General features: G+C 39.1%; 1 protein-coding gene across 3 annotated transcripts in view; it reads right to left on the bottom strand.

The window, feature by feature from the left end:
• LOC121860893 overlaps positions 1-18,160 on the bottom strand; it is a 45,321-nt gene that overhangs the window by 22,283 nt on the left and 4,878 nt on the right. For 2 of the 3 annotated variants that reach the window (XR_006087942.1, XM_042358254.1), the window contains exon 2: positions 4,805-4,935. Coding sequence is in view for 1 of the 3 variants with exons in the window: in XM_042358254.1 (XP_042214188.1) it covers positions 4,805-4,935 (131 nt within the window). In the remaining 2 variants the exon portion in view is untranslated. Of the gene's footprint in view, positions 1-4,804; positions 4,936-7,857; positions 7,987-18,160 lie in introns of those variants that run through there. The other variant, XR_006087943.1, reaches the window with a different exon arrangement.

The following is an 18,160-nucleotide window of genomic DNA, read 5'->3' as shown; positions in this document are numbered from 1 at the left end:
ATGTGCTATACTGCACTGTACTATGTTATACTGTACTATACTGTATTGTGCTGTCCTGTACTATACTGTACAGTACTGTGCTTTACTGTACAGTACTGTGCTATACTGTACAGTGCTGTAGTGTTCTGCACATTACAGTACAGGCATGTTCTTAGTGCATTCTTTTTATGGGTATTGTTAGTGTAGTGTAACAATACCTATACAAACATCATGTGGATGCTCTGTTTGTCTGTGTTATCTTATTAAGGCATCAACCACATGTACAAGAGCAGCATAACCCCCATGGGTAGTGGTACAAAGAGGAAACATCATAAATTATCATCTAAGTTTTAGGGTCATTTTCCACTCTTGCATGAGTTAGGCTTCACAAATACCTGATGACAGCTTTCCACGCCTGCACCCTGCATTGCTAGTCTTCTCTCTGGGATAATTTCTCACAACCATCTCCCCATATCATTCTCGCCTCCGCTGGCTCTCTCCCTCCACATTTAGGCTCGTGCCTCTCTTGACCCAGTTGGTTTTCTCCATTCTCTCCACATACCCTAACCACCTCAGTTTACCTCACCAATACTCTCAACATCCAGTTGCCTGCTTAGCTCTTAACATGGTTTCCTATCCCTCAACATCATAGCACCGACTATATACAGAGACAGTGAAGTAAATCCTTTAAGCGAGATATTAGTGACTAGTAAAGATGTTAATAAACAAATACACCTGTAGATAAACTAAAACCTAATAAGTCACCAGGTCCTGATGAGATATTTTGCCAGAGAATTAAAGGAATGTAAGGAAGAGCTTAGTATGCCCTTGGCAGACTAGTTTATCATGTCATTAAAAACGGGTGAAGTACCAGAATCCTGGAGGATAACGAATGTGATACAGATTTTCAAGAAGGGAGATAGATCACTATTCTCTAACTACCGTCCAATCAGTTTAACATCTATTATAGACAAATTGATGGAAGCAATAATTTCAAACTCAATTTTAAATTACCCAGAGAAGCACAAATTAATCACTGATTCCCAGCAATGGCTTCACAAGTGGGCGTTCATGTCTGACTAATCTCTTAACATTCTTTTCAACTGTTTTTGAATCGGTGAACGACGGACATGATTATAATGTAGTATACCTCGACTTTAGCAAAGCCTTCAGCAGAGTCCCCCCCACAAAAGATTAATAAGTAAAGTGGAGGCTCATGGAATTGGAGGAGATATTCTAAAATGGATTAGGGCGTGGTTACAGGACAGGAAACAGACGATTTCCACTCTATCTCTCCTACTCCTGCTCCTCCTACTGAACCTATGCACTTTCCTATAATCTCCACTCACAGGGTTGTTGGTGTGTTATCCAGGTTGGATGTGAGTAAGGCGCATGGACCAGACGGAATACCCCATCGTGTTCTGAGGGAGTGTGCTGAAGCTCTGGCCCCTGTGCTTGCTTGTCTCTTTCACCTCTGCCTCAAAACTCAAACTTTTCCTTCTTCCTGGAAGCATGCCTTGGTTCAGCCCATCCCGAAGAAGGGTGACCTTTCTAATCCCTCCAACTATTGCCCCGTTGCCCTAATTTCACCCCCCTCTAAGATTTTCTTAACTATCTTGAGCTCCCATTTTCCCCGTCACCTTGAACGCCATTCTCTTTTGTCGGATCACCAGTATGGCTTTCGCCAGGCGAGATCTACTGGTGATCTGCTCTCCTATTGCACCCATCTATGGTCATCCTCTCTTAGGGATTATGGGGAAACTTTTGTCATGGCCCTCGACATCTGCAAAGCATTTGACAGGTTATGGCACAAGTCTTTTCTTTCTAAACTTCCCTCTTTTGGTTTTTCTTCCCCACTTTGTTTTCTAATCTCTAGCTTCCTTGAGAACCGATCCATGGCAGATGTTGTCGAGGGATCGATCTCTTGCTCTTTCTCTACCAATAGTGGTGTCCCACAGGCTTCTGTTCTTTCACCTACTCTCTTCCTTCTTTTTATTAATGATTTACTTCACACTACAACTAATTCTATCCATTTTTATGCTGATGATTCTACTCTTCACTCTTCTTCACATTTTACCCTTCCTCCTAAATCTCAAACTAGATCTGTTTCTAGAGCTGATATCATTACTTTTATCAATGCGGAACTGTGCAGCATCTCTGAATGGTGAGGTACAAACTTGGTTAAATTCAATAGTAATAAAACTGAGTATTTACTAATTACACTTTCTAAATTAATTGATATCCCACCAATTACATTTCAGGATGCTATCATTCTGCCAAATTCTTATATAAATATGCTAGGCCTCACCATTTCTTCCAATATGTCCTGGAAATCACACATCCTTAATATAGATAAAGCTGCCTCCCGAAAGTTGGGAATGCTGTACAGATGCCGTAGCCACTTCACTCCTGAGCAGTTGCTTCAAGTATATAAAGGATTCATTCGTCCTAACTTGGAGTACTGCTCTCATATCTGGGGTGGCTCTTCTTCTGTCCAACTGTTAGATAGGGTGGAATCAAAGGCATTTCATCTTATTAACTCTCCTCCTTTAGTCGACAATCTCTCTTCCCTTTCTCTTCGCCGCAATGTTGCTTCACTCTCTCTCTTTTACAGGTACTTAAACGGGCAATGTTCAGTGGATTTGGCATCCTGTGTACCGCCAGCAAGGCCGAGGGCTCGTAACACACGTCTTGCTTGCTGTGCCCAACGTTTCTCTGTGGATGTCGGTCACACGAGAATAACCCATTATAGTACCTCCTTCTTTCCTCACACAGCCAAACTGTGGAATGCTCTGCCTTCTTCTATGTTTTCATACTTATACACTCTGTCTCACTTTAAAAAGCTGGTTTTCCAGCATCTTTGTGGTGTAGATTAATACACTATAACCTTTTCCTTTTCTATTTTCAATTTCTTTGTTCTTATTTTTTCGCCCCCCCCAGGCCCCGTTGTGGGTCGTTTGACCTGTGCCCGGTTGGGATAATCCCCGTAAAAAAAAAAAAGGCATCAAATCCGATTGGGGTAATGTCACTAGTGGAGTACCCCAAGGCTCAGTACTTGGACCATTACTAATTATTATATATATATAAATGACAGATATAGGCACAGACAGCAACATAAGTAAATTTGCTGATGACACTAAAATAGGGCGTGTCATTAAATCTGACGAGGACTCGGCAAATCTACAGGAAGATCTAAACACATTTTTCGTTTGGTCTGAAAAATGGAAGATGGAATTTAATGTAAGTAAATGTAAAGTATTTAGCCTAGGAGATGTAAACAGAGAAACCAGATATCAGATGAACAACATTGTTATAGAGAAATCCAACTGTGAGAAAGATATAGAAACAATGATAAATAGGAATCTTAAACCAAGTCAATAATGCATATTTGCTCAAAACAAGGCTAACAAAGTACTTGGGTTCATACAAAGGAGTTTAGTTACAAGACTAGTGAGGTCATCCTTAAACTATATCTTGAGCTTGTGAGAACTCACTTGGATTACGCAGTTCAATTCTGGTCACCGTACTACAGAATGGATATAGAATCCCAAGAAAGAATTCAGAGAAGAATGACAAGACTAATCCTGGGCATAAGGAACCTTGAGTACAGAGACAGGTTAAAGTATCTTAATTTGCATGCCCTCGAGAGACGTAGAGTGAGGGGCAATATGATCTAGGTGTATAAATGGAAGTCAGGGCTAAACAAAGGTACTCAAACTATCCAACCAGGAACGAACTCGAAGCAATGGTTTTAAATCTGACAAATTTAGATTTAGGTGAGAGATAGGTAAACATTGGTTTGGAAATAGAGTAGTGGATGAGTGGAACAAGTTACCAAACATCATCATTAACTCGAACACGCTGGATAGCTTCAAACATAGGTTGGATGAACATATGAGTGTAAACAGGACTGCCTAGTATGGGCCAATAGGCCCACTGCAGTTTCCTCCATTCTTTATGTTCTTATGTACATTACAGGCCTGTCTGAGCTCAGACAAGGGTTCTGTTGCTCAATGCAGGTGAGATTCACGTCTTGGTCCATGGTCTCCAGTAATCAACACCTTAAAAATTGTACAATGCTACAAACTACATCAGACAGTCCCACTAGTTGAAACCATCAATTGGGTGGTAAATAAAGTTCAAACATCCTTATAATAAGGCATTATTTTGTAAAATTTGCCATTTACACCAAAACGGGACTGTGTACCGTACAGTCTCTCCATCAGATTAGCTCCATGATACAGGAAGATAAAGCGAGTACAGTATTGTTAACCAGGCAACACTGGTGGGTCGAGCCAATATTAGTAAGGTATAGAAGCTGACAGCTGCTGGTCATGGTACAGTACACCTACTCCAAGACTTATGGTACACCTCTTGCTTTTGATGGCAACTATTACACAGAGATGACTGTTATGGAGAGGAATTAACTATTAATTTGATTCCTAATTCTACCAATCATAAGTCCAGCCAAGACTACCTGTGAGCTGTGTCATAGAGTTACAAACACTAGTACTGCACTGCATTAATATACACAGTATTTGGCAGCCACACTACATGTTCACCCTGGACATGTACAACGTCCCCATTTACCACAATATTTTCATCAGTGTTGTTATTCCAGCATTGTACTATTGTGTTCAGTATCACTTCACCCTCACAACTTACTGGATGTTCACGCCTCCAGTAATCCAACATGTTGTCGTACCAACACACAGATGAGGGCCACATTTAGTCTTGGGTCCTAACACTGCCAACTGTACAGTACAGTAAGAAGACATTTTTAATAGGGAATTAAGTAAAGTAAGAGCCACAGTTGTCAACACACCATGGAGAGTATTATGAAGGAAAGTCTTGTTGGTGGAAGGAAGTCTGCATCTGAGCCATCCAGAAGGACCTGAGATTTCAGCCCTTTGAGCACCTCTCTTGGCTTCCCTCAGTATGGCTTGTTCAGCTAACCTGTAAAAGGCATAACATTATAAAAATATTTTTTTTAATTATCATTGTGTTTACATTCTTAAATTATTAACTATTCATCTAAAATGGTCTATAGATCCTCATTTACCAAAAAATAAATAAAAAATAAATAAATCCCACTTTGATTTACAAACCAAACCCCAAAAGTTACTGTACAACAATTTAGGTACCGGTAATTATTATAAAATTTTTTTCACTGGTACAAGTGAAAATATGCTAAAACAGTGCATTATTTTTTATAACCAGTACAGTAGCTATGCTTACTCTTTTAATGTGGCCAGTACTGTACAGTAACATTAAAATGTTGACTAAGAACAGTACAGCACTGTACCCTAGAGCCACACTAGCCAGTGATATCCCTGGACTGGGTGATTTTTAGGCTGGGTTGAAGCCATCCACTCATCACAGCTGGCCACAGTCAAAACAAATCTAGTGTTACCATGGATGGAGGTTATGATAAGTTAGGTACCCTGTATACAGAATTGTACTGTACAGTAATTAGGTAGGGATGGTGTACACAAGTTATGTTACAATACAAGTTATTCTCATATTTGTAATTATTATTTTTATTTATTTTTTAATTCGAAGTTGTTCTTTGTTAGTAATACTTTACAGTAAAGCCCCCCCCCCCCAGTCCAGTGTTTCTCAACCTTTTTCACTCCATTCCTCCCATGAGGAACACTCAACATGGCTCCCCTTCAGTTCTCTCCCAAGTCCCACACAAATAATTTTGAAAATAAACTGTTTTGGTTCCCTTCCTTTATTTTAATGTTTACAATCATCAAACAGAATGCATATTTCATTACAGTTCAATAGGATGGATGACATTGTTTCCTTTCAGTCAGTCGACTCATTCGAGGTCGAGTCCCTGATAAAGCATATCTCATGTCAGGGTTTACATGTAACCGGTTTCAGCTTTTATTCTTTATTTGAAGAAGAGTGGAGAAACCAGATTTCACATAAATAGTAGAAAATAGCAAGAGGACTCGAAGTGCAATCTCACTAACGTTTGGATATGACTTGATACATTCAGCACCAGAATACAGTCAGAGATATTTCTTCATAAAGGTCTCTGGCAGCAGATTCGTTCCCGAGATCAAGGAATTCGTCCTGACCATTGTCGGGAACGGCAGCAATATCAAGAGTGGCAGAGAAAGGATTCCTCACCAATTTCCCTTCTTCCTCCTCGAATTCTGGGAAGTACCTTTTGAGTTCACTTTCCAAGGATTTCAAGTGCTGAATTATTTCATTTTTGAGTAATGGGTCGAGTAGATGATCCTCTTCAATCTCGTCAAGAACAGTTGAGATATTCTCAAACATGGCAACATTTCCTGCACTGACTTTCCTTTGCCAGTTCTGGAGTTTGTCAAGAAATGGACGAATACAATCCATGTGGTGAAACATTTCTTTCCTTGCCTTGTAGCTTGAGATTCAGCCTGTTTAGCTGCTCAAATATGTCTGTCAGGTACACAAGACGTGGCTCCCACAACACCTCGTTGAAGTGACTTAGTAGATCATCCTTCCCTTTCATTTCCAGGAACAACTTAAGTTCTCCCCGAAGTTCAAACACTCAATTCACAACATTACCCTTGGAAAGCCATCGCACTTTGGAGTAAAAGAGGAGAGTTTCATGCTCTGAATCCATGCCTCTACAGACATTCTAGAAAAGGAGAGTTCAAATCTCCTGCTTTCACATAGTTGACTCATTTTACCACTGCCTCCAGGATCTTGCAAAGGGCATCAGGGAGGGTTTTTGACGCCAGTGCAAAACGATGGATCATACAATGAACCCCTTTGGCACTCGAAGCTACTTTCTTGACGTGTTTCTGTAAACCTGATTTCGATCCCAGCATTATCGGAGCCCCATCAGTACAGACTCCACAAAAATTTTCCCAGGCGATTCCTTTAGTTGTGAAGAAAGAAGTCAACTTTTCCATCACATCTAAAGCTGTTGTGGTAGTTTCAAGCTATGTACAGAACAGATATTCATCCTTGATGTCACGCAAGAATACATACCTAACAAACACGAGTAGCTGTGCACAAGAACTCACATCCATTGACTCATTCAACTGTATTGCAAACATACCAGTTGGAGATGATTTAATCTCCTGTAACACTTGTTCCATGATATCATCTAACATTTCACTAATTCTGTTTCACAGTGTCGTCTGACAAGGAAATCTGCTGAATCTTACGTTCACTTGCCTGTCCAAGTACCCACTTGACCATCTTTAAAGCACATGGGCCTTCTTCTTTGCTATTTCAATGGAAACCTCATATGATGCCTCAACCACACTTAAGTTCTGTTGTTGGAAGGCACCACTCTCATCCAGTCTGTTTTCCCAAACTCAGTTCATGGCACTTGAAGAAATCAGGGTTTCTCTCCTCATACTGGGGGTGGATTGTCGTCAGATGATGCTTCAGCTTACTAGGCCTCATGGAATCATTCCCCAGCATTTTGAAACAACACACACTGAGGTTTCTCAATGCCATCAGCGAGGAATGATGTAAATCCGTTAATGTATTCATCATTGTACTTCCGCTTCTTAGCAACGCTGGCAGCCATCACAAATCTAATGAAATTAAAAAAGCAATGCCAAACAGACAGAAACAGACGAATGATAAAGACTAAAAATAATATTAAAAAACAAAAATGAGACGATAATCGAAATGGCAAACACAAACATGCATAAAGTACAGTAAAGTCTCAAATAACGACGGTAATGTGTCCTCCAATATTGCAGTGTAAGGTGAATCATCGTATAATGAATCATTAATTACCATTAAAATAAAGCAATAATAATGAGATGCGATCCAAAGTCTGAACCTTTCCATATATGTTGTGTGGTATTTTACCCTCTTTTCCCCCCCAAAAGGAAAATTAATGAAAAATAAAAACCATAGTCTTTAAATAATTTTTATTAATGCACCTTATACAATATAAATCAATAATAATATGGAATCACAAGAGAAGATGGGACGCCATTGTTGTCATCAGTGTTCACACCCGGGACGATGGTTCTGCATCTGAAACTGAAGAAAATAAAATTTGTTGTAGCTGTAGTAAAAATACAGTGAACCCTCACTTTATTCAGTCAATTGAACCCACGGCGGCCCGCGTAAAGCGAGAAACACGTAAAGTGAACAACATAACATATGGGATTAATTGAAATAGAGACCGGGCCGACCCACAAACTCCACTTTTTCAGACAATACCTACGTTGTAGTAAAAATAACTTCTTAATTTTATGATGGTATGCACACAATTAATAATCAAGAGAAATATCAATAATAATATTATGTTTTTTAACACTTACGTTAGTAGAAAAGATGGCTGGGCACATGAGGATGGGGGGTTGGTTCCGAAGCAGAGGGCAGATTATTGGCCCTCACCTGTATCAATTGTATCACTATCCACCACAGAGGCTTGCAGGGCCTCTTTGTCAAACCCCTCAAAGTCCATATAAGTCCACATCCTCACTATCATTATCACTATCACTGACTTGGGCCGGCTGTAGTGGGTGGCGGGTGAAGAACTCGGTAATGTTTTGATGACTGGGCGACCTTGTGCGCACCCTGCCCGCGCCGCTCTCCGCGTAAAAGAGTACACGCACCGCGTAAAGTGAGCATTCCGTGTTCGGCAGGGTACCACGTAAACGTAGAAACGCGTAAAGTGAAACCGCGTAAAGCGGGGTTTCACTGTAACGTAAAAAAAAAATGTTATTTAATGAATGTACAGTAGAAGTAACCACTGATGGTAAAGAAAAAAGTGAGACTGCAGAAGGCCAACTTTCATACGTGCACAATCGTGTAAACAGCGTCATTTTTCTTATGGGCAAAAGATTCATTATTGTTTATTACTGATTGTCTTTTTGATTGAATTAATGTTAATGTGTGCAAAATGAACCATACAATTCATTAATAATATGTAGATTATTAAAACACACACGAGGAGACGAGACGCAATTGTTTTCGTTAATGTTAACACACGTGACTGACTGGTTCTACTATAAAACTGCCAACGTATGTAAGTGCGCGCATGTGAAAACATATCGTCATTACTCTACATAAGAATATGAAAGCAACACTTAATACTGTTCATATATGTTTTAGTTAATGTTTCTGAATTTATAAAAAATTCTACTCACCAATGGCGGTAAAGTTGAAAACATAAGGACAGCCAATGTTGTTGTGCGAGTTTTTACTCGGATGACGAAGTTGACAAGTCATCAGGTTCAACTCTGGCTGAAGCTGTAGCTTTCTATAATGTTGCCATAGCTGTTACTGAACCTATAGTTGCTGAATTTGATGCTGTAGCTGATGTTGATGTAGCTGAAGTAGATGCTGTAGCTGTAGCTGAAGATGCTGATGTTGATGCTGTAGTTGATGTTGATGGTGTAGCCAAAGTTGATGGTTTAGTCCTTTGAATAATAAAATTGTCTGAAGAACCTTGCACAGCTGCCTTAGTATTCTCATTATACATCTTTATGTAGAGGTCATATGCATTTTTCACGTCCGTGTATTTTAATACTACTTCGTTCTGTTAATGGATCCACTTCAGAAAATATGTTCATTCCTTGCTCCATGTGAGCAAATGCTTCTGCCAAACACTTAGTCATACATTTGTGAGATGAGGTAGGGGGTATCTGTTGGTGTGTTTGTGGTCCGGTCGTGTCGTTCAAGTTGTATAAGTTCTTCGTTGGTTAGGTCTTCTTCGTGACTGTTTAACAGCTCCTGAACATTTTCTTCATCAACTTTTTCAAATCCTACAATGTGCTTGGCAAGCTCAACAATATTTCTTTAAGTGTTTGGCATGGTTTCCTGAAAACCTTTGAAGGTTTTTACACATTCCGGCCACAATTTCCTCCACACATCATTCATGTTGTCGTCTGTTACTTCCTTCCATGACTGTCCAATGTTTTTAACAGCCTTTAGAATATGATATCTACGCCAAAATTCTTTTATGGACGGCATTCCAGCACCAGCTGTTCCTCCAATCAGTTGAGACATAGCACGGCATAAATAATAGACCTTAAATGATGAGATAACGCCTTGGTCCATTGATGAGATAACCCCTTGGTCCATAGGTTGAAGCATGGACGTGGTATTCGGTGCAGGAATAATGACTTGTACATGTTCAGACAATTCAAGTAGGTGAGCTGGGTGGCCTGGAGCATTATCTAATACAAGCAGTGCCTTGTGTGTTATGTTTTTCTTGGCACAATATTCCTTTAACGCTGGGCAAAAATATTTTTTGAACCAATCAACAAAAAGAGTCATTGTCATCCATGCTTTACTGTTTGACTGCCAAATTACTGGTAAAGTTTGTTTACACACACCTTTGAATGCTCTAGGATTCTCAGAGTGATATACAGCGAGAGGTTTGAGTTTAAAGTCACCTTCTGCATTACCACCCAAGAGGAGTGTGATATGATCTTTGGCTGCTTTGAATCCTGGGGCAGCTTTTTCATCCATGGAAATAAATGTCCGGGAAGGCATTCTCCTCCAATACAGGTAGTCCAGTTTCATCAACGTTAAAAACTTGACTGGGCAAGTAGCCGCATTCCTCGATTAATTTGCATAGTTCTTCTGGATAAGCATTAGCAGCAGATGAATCACCACTTGCGGCCTCACCAGTGACTTTTAAATTATGTAATCCGTGGCGTTCTTTAAACCTAGCATAACAGCCTTGACTCATACTGAACTTTTCTGTTTTAGCGCTTCCCCTTTTACTTGAATTTTTAATATCATTAAACAATGCTAGGGCTTTTGTTTGAATAATTATAGTGCTCAATGGAGTATGCTTCTGATTTTTGTCTTCAATCCATATACAGGGTACAGGTTCTTAAAAGTCTCTCCATTTCTTCCACAACCCCACTCCTGCTTTGACAAACTTTATTTGCACTTAACGGAGTTGTAAACAGAGCACTTTCTTTAATTTTTCCCCATTTCTACGGATAGTTTTCACTGTTGATTCCGGCATCCTCAAAGCACGCGAAATATCCAGACCTCTCGCCTTTTTCATATCATTTTAACACATCTAGTTTCTCGGCTAAGCTTATACACTTTCTTTTATCTTTTGAACCAGCACTACCATCACTTGCTCATGTTGAATAGGGACTCAAAAATGTTGTAAGAAACCTGAGAAAGTATTTCTCCTGTTCAGATGCGTGAAAACAAAAGGCCCGCTAAGCTCCGACTGTTGTTTACTGGTGATGCGCATTACCACTCATTAGCCAGGCAGCTTCTTTGCACAAGGCGATCTTTTTTTTTACAGTATTTTTTTATAATACATATCAGGATTTAGTTATTATTTATATGAAAATATTATTTTATTTCTATTATATTTTCGTCGTAAACACGAATGAAATAAGGACGTAAATTTAATTGGGTCCTAAATTAACTAGGGTCTTAAATATGAAAAATTGTTGGTTGAACCGGTGTTATCAGAGGCTTTACTGTACATACATACTGTATGTAAACATACATAAAATGCCTATGCAATCACACATACAGTCCACTCACATATTTTCCTAATGATATCTTGAACCAGACTGAGAACATTCGGTCTGATCACCACTTGTGAAGCGATGACACACAAACATGTAAAGAACATGTGAGATCAGTGACCCAGTCCAGTGCCCTTCACCCTGCTGACAGGAACTAGAATCGTGCAATCTGAGCGAATCCGTTGGAAATGAAAAACTAGCCGCTGCACCATACTGTGTAAACTGTACCGTACGGGTATTATGATTACACACAATGACAAAAAATAAAATAATAACAATAAAATACTTCTCCCCTAACACGGCCAAGTAAAAAAAAAAAGTTGAATCGGAATTTCCACATTTTCTCCAAACATATACTACTTACACTAGCCCGCCATGGCCCCACTAAAATATTGCCGTGACCCCCAGTTTGAGAAACACTGCGGCCTAGGGTCTGTGGGTTTGCCATCATTCACCCAACACCTCAGTCAGAATTGGTGGTAACCCCTGACCTGTCACCTCACATCCTCAATTCTGACTGATTACAACAAGAAATAAATGCTTGATTTAAGTGTAACTGTACAGATAAATATAAACTAAATACAGTGATATCCCCATTAGCCGGAACAATCTGGGAAGGAGATAGTAAGGTATTTCTGGGTATCGAGAAGATTCTCTCAAAGCCCAAAAAAATCCCTCATCCCAGGAACATTCCAGAATGATGCATTATTTCATCTCAGAAAGCCGAAAAAATCCCCCACCCCCAGAATTTTCCGGGTATCGGGAAAATTGTCCAGAAAATCATTCCCAAAGCTAGAATTTTCCAGAAAATTCTAGATTTGGGAATGATTTTCCGATAAAATTTCAATTCCGGCTATAAGAGAGTTCCAGTTAAGGGGAATTCCAGCTAACAGAGATATTACTCAAAGGTCATCAGGATTCATCTGCTACAATGTAAGTACAGTAAAGCCTCGATTAATGACGGTAGTGTGTCCCCCAATATTGCAGTGTAAGGTGAATCATTGTATTGCGAATCATTAATTACCAATAAAATAAAGCAATAATTATGAGATGTGTTCCCAAGTGTGACCTTTTTATATCTTTTGTGTGGCTTTTTACTCTCTTTTCCCCCCAAAACAATACAATTAATGAAAATTGCAAACTACATTCTTTAAATAATGTTGCTGAATGCACCTTATATAATATAAATGAATAATAATATGGTCACACAAGAGGAGATGGGACGCCATTGTTTACATTAGTGTTTAAACCCAGGAGTCCGGGACGATAGTTCTACATAAGAAACTGAAGAAAATAAGACCCTGGTTGTACCTGTAGTAAAATTAATAAAAAAAAATGAATATGTATGGTTTAAGTAACGTCATTTAATGTTAATGCAGTGGTCCCTCGGTTAACGAGATTTCGGTTAACAAGCTGCCTCCCATAAGATTCTTAAATTCGGTTAACGAGCAACCCCTCGGTTAACGAGTTTCTTACGAGCCGACCTCAACATGTTTTCGCTTGCACTGGCCGGTCAACCATCTGTAGTATTAGTCCGCCAATACATAAATCGGCTCTAGGGCTTAAATTCCTTACTATTTTAGTATATATCAAGAAGTTTATACTATTCAATAATTTTAAATGTTTAATATTCATTTTTTTAGTCATTTTAACAATTATTGAACATAATTGAAGGTAAAGTGACTAGTTTAATGCGAGGCATCCAGCCTCTTAACACAGCAAACAGGCGTTAGTCTCTCTCTGTTTTCACTGGAGGTAACATCTTGCTTGAGACTCAACTAAACGCTTTTTTTCTGTGTTTCCAAGCAAATTATTGGTCGTTTTGAAATTTATTTTACATATTGACAATATATAGCGCAATGCAGTGTTATTTTAAAGAAAATATTCTTTATTTACAACAAGTTTAACTTTGAAAAACACGTGATGACATTGTTTGAATCCAGCATGGAGCCTAAGAGATCAAGAAAAGCTATTTCAATCCAAACCAAGCAGGAAATTATAAAAAAACATGACAAGGCATTAGAACAAATGCACTATGCAAAGAATATGGCATGTCGACATCAACTGTGTCGACAATTCTTGCACAGAAAGACAAATTTAAAGAAGTGAAAGTGAGAGACAAATCTACAAGTGTTTAAAAGTAGATCCCTAATCACAGAAACTGAGAGGTTACTTATCATCTGGATTAGGGAAAAACAGATGAAAGGTGATTCAGTTTCTACTGAATTCATTTGTGAAAGAGCCAGGGAGATTTACGAACATTTAAAGACAGATCAACCTGGTTCTTCAGGCACAGAATTTGAAGATTTTCGGGCCAGCAAAGGCTGGTTCGAAAAATTTAAGAAAAGAAGCGACATTTTCAGTGTTAGGCATGGTGATGCTGCGAGTGCTGATAAGGAAGGGGCAGCAAAGTTTTTAGATGAATTTAAAGAACTGATGGAAGAAGAAAATTATCTTCCACAGCAAGTGTTTAATGTGGACAAAACTGTGCTGTTCTGGAAAAAGATGCCCAAAAGAACATTCATCACCAGAGATGAAGCCTCTTTACCTGGGCATAAACCCATGAAAGACCGTCTCACTCTATTGCTTGGTGCCAATGCTTCAGGGCATTTCCGACTGAAGTCTATGCTTGTCTACCACTCTGAAAACCCCAGGGTGTTCAAGCAACAGAAAGTGGTAAGAACAAAGCTTGGAGTTTATTGGAAGTCCAACCGTAAGGCATGAGTGACAAGACAGCTCTTTAATGAATGGGCTGTTGATGTGTTTTGCCCTTCTGTCAAGAGCTACCTAACCACCAATAAACTCCCTTTAAAGGCTCTTCTCCTCATGGATAATGCTCCTGGTCATGACCCTGACCTTGCCAGCAATTTGGAGTATCAATTTGACTTTGTGAAAGTGTTGTTTTTGCCTCCAAACACTACATCAATCATACAGCCAATGGACCAGAATGTGATCAGCAACTTCAAGAAGTTGTACATGAAGAAAATGTTTAGGTGTCATCAGGCAACTTCCACTGATCCTGAACTAACACTGAAACAGTTCTGGAAGACACAATTCAACATCCTGGAGGCTGTAAAATTGATTGTGTCATCATGGCAAGAAGTCTCCAGTAGATCCCTCAATTCTTTATGGAAAGCACTGTGGCCATCAGTAGTCCATGATTTTGAGGGATTTGAGGAAGAAACAGAGTTGGACCAGGAGAGTGTGTCCATTGGTTAGTCATTGGGCCTTGAAGTGGAGGAGGAGGATGTGGAAGAGCTTGTGATGTCTCATGAGGAGGAACTTACTCCTGATGACTTGAAGCAACTGGATGAGATGTTACAGGTAGAGGCTGACAGTGGTGAGGAGGAAATTGAAAGTGATGACCGTATGTCAGCTAAACAGTTGAAAGATGTGATTTACTACTGGGAGAAGTTCAGGGAACTGGCTTCAAAGCACCCAGATGTGGAAAAAACTAAACTAACTTTGTGTCATGTTGAGGACTCAGTGGTCTCCTTTAAACATAAGTTAATGGTGAGGAGGACAGATGCCCCACAGACCACAATTGACACTTTCTTCAGTAAAAGGCAGAGGGAACAAGATGCTATCCCTCAGCCTTCCACTTCAAGAAGAGAGAGGATGTTCATGGTGGAGAATCTGTCAGTCCAGAGGTTCCTGACATTTTCATGGAAGGTGACTCACCTTCCAAGAAGCAGTAAAATGCTTCTCCTCCACCTCCACTTCCTTCTCTTCTCCCTTCTCCTCCTCCACCTCCCACTTCAAATGCACATCATCATCATCATCATCCAGGAGCCTTCTACATACACACCTCAAAGTAAGTGAACTTTTCTACCATTTTTGTTGAATTTAGGCAATTTTCGGTGAGCTGGAACCAATTACCCAAAAACCCATTGAAACAATGGTTTCGGTTAACGAGCAACCTGCTGGAACGGATTGTGCTCGTTAACCGAGGGACCACTGTACCTGTAAATGGAACAATAGAAGTAGCTAACCACTAATGGCAAAGAAAAAAAGCGAGATGGATTGAGAACGCCAACATATATGTGCGTTTTTAAGGAAACCGCATCATTTATCTTATTAAAAATATGTACAAAAGATTCATTATTGTTTATTGCTGAACATGTATTTGATTGAATTAATGTTTATATCTGTGAAATGAACAATACAATTTATTAATAATACATAGAATATTAAAACACACAAGAGGAGACAAGACGGCATTGTTTTCGTTAGTGTTTACACCCGTGACGATGGTTCTACATAAGAAACTGAAGAAAATAAGACCCTGGTTGTACCTGTAGTGAACTTAATGTAAAAAATTTAATACCTGTATGTATGTTTTAAGTAATGTTATTTAATGTTAATAAATGGAACAATAGAAGTAGCTAACCATTAATGGTAGAGAAATAAATCGAGACGATTGGGAACGCCAACGTATAAACAGTAAGTGCGTACATGTGAAAACATATCGTCATTTCTCAACATACGAATATGAAAGCAACACTTATTTACTGTTCATATATGTTTAAAATAATATTTACGAATGTAAAACAAAAATTTTACTCAACAATGGTGGTAAAGTCTAAAACATAAGGGCAGACAATGAATATAGTGCGAGTTTTTACTCATATGAAGAAGTCATCAGGTTCAACTCTGGCTGAAGCTGTAGCTTTCCATAAAACTGTTGCTGAAAAAGTTGTTGTTGAAGCTGCTTATGATGCTGAATTTGATGGTGTAGCTGAAGTTGATGGTTTAGGCCTTCGAATAATAAGGCTCTTGAAAGAACCTTACACAGCTGCTTTATTTTCTTATTATACATCTTTATGTAGAGGTCATTTGCATTTATTTAAATTTTAATGCTTTGTTCTGTTAATGGATCCACTTCAGAAAATATGTTCATTGCTTGCTCCTATAATATCCACAGACCTCTCACCTTTTTCATATCGTTTTAACACATCTAGTTTCTCGGCTAAGCTTAGACACTTTCTATTAGCTTTTGAAACAACACTACTATCACTTGTTCTCTTGCTCATGTTGAATAGGGACACAAAAATGCTGTAAGAAACCTGAGAAAGTTTTTCTCCTGTTCAGATGTGTGAAAACAAAGGGCCCGCCAAGCTGCGAGTGTTTATACTAGGGATGCTGGCGTCACCACTCACAAGCCCAGCAGCCTCCGTGCGCAAGGTGGGTTTATTTTTTATATTTTTTTGTATAATACCCATAGGGATTTAATTATTATTTATATGATTTTTTTTATTCTATTTTCGTCATAAATACGAAGAAAATAAAGGCGTAAATTAAATTGGGTCCTAAATTAACCAGGGTCTCAAATATGAATCGTCATTACCAGTAGAACAGTCGTTATGGGAGACTTTCCTGCACACACTAAATAAATATTATTAACTTTCATTTTATTTTTGGATGAGATTTTTTTCAGCAAAATGGTGGTTGAAATTAAGGGCAGCATATAAGTTGGACTAGCCATATAGTCCACCCCATGAAGGTCTTACTTTATATAATTTTTTTAACAATTCAGCCACAGTAACTATGAGTAATTTGACACCAAAATATCTTCCTGCCTAACTTACTAAAGCAAACCAAGTACAGTACTGTCTCTTAAGACTAAGAAATGTGTTGCTCCATGATAAAATGTTTGTAGCACAACACAAGCTGGCCACTGTGGGTGTTGTTTATCATCAACGGTTAAGTGAGTGTTGCCCGATAAATTAATGCTTAACAATAGATTTGTATTTCTAAATATTAATTTGGCATACCAGTACATTTATTATTATTATCATGTACCTGAAAATTTTTTTTTTTTATTTTAATAGGGAAGGATACTAAAGTTTCTCATTACTTTTCAGCATCCACTGGTAACTGTCCAGTGAAGGCGGAGTAGCAAAACCCTCCCAAATCCACCAATACTGATGGACCAGGCTGGTGTGACCACTGCCGCTTAACAGTGGAGCTCACCCTTCTGTAAATGTTTGTTATGATGTACAGTTATGATGCCAGTCTCAACCACAGTGGTGTTGTGTATGTACAGTTATTGCACCTCTGTGTAAGGTACAGTACACAATTTACAATGATCAAGTTACATGAAAACCTGTGGCTACACATTTTACTATCCCAGGTTTTGATTTACACAAACTAAATACCAAGTTACAAATTTTGTTTTTCCTTTTCTAATTTTATTTTTACAACATGAGAAGATGGTAGGTGCTGACGCAGGCATCTAAGAGTTTAGAGTACAGTACTGGTGGGTGCTGAGAGTTTACTGTACAGTACAGTACTGGTGGGTGCTGAGAGTTTACTGTACAGTACAGTACTGGTGGGTGCTGAGAGTTTACTGTACAGTACAGTACTGGTGGGTGCTGAGAGTTTACTGTACAGTACAGTACAGTACTGGTGGGTGCTGAGGTTACTGTACAGTGAGTACTGGTGGGTGCTGGGAGTTTACTGTACAGTACAGTACTGGTGGGTGCTGGTTTACTGTACAGTGCAATGCTGGTGGGTGCTGGGGTTTACTGTACAGTACAGTACTGGGAGTTTACTATACAGTGATACCAGTACTGGTGGAGTGCTGAGGTTTGTACAGTACAGTACTGGTGGAGTGCTGGGGAGTTTACTGTACAGTACAGTACTACAGGTGGGTGCTGAGAGTTTACTGTACAGTACAGTACTGGTGGAGTACTGAG

Source organism: Homarus americanus, unplaced genomic scaffold (assembly GCF_018991925.1).
Source record: "Homarus americanus isolate GMGI-L3 unplaced genomic scaffold, GMGI_Hamer_2.0 scaffold52806, whole genome shotgun sequence".
Taxonomy (NCBI): Eukaryota; Metazoa; Arthropoda; class Malacostraca; order Decapoda; family Nephropidae; genus Homarus; species Homarus americanus.
Note: the sequence above shows the minus strand (reverse complement) of the source record. Positions and strands in the feature narration are given on the sequence as shown.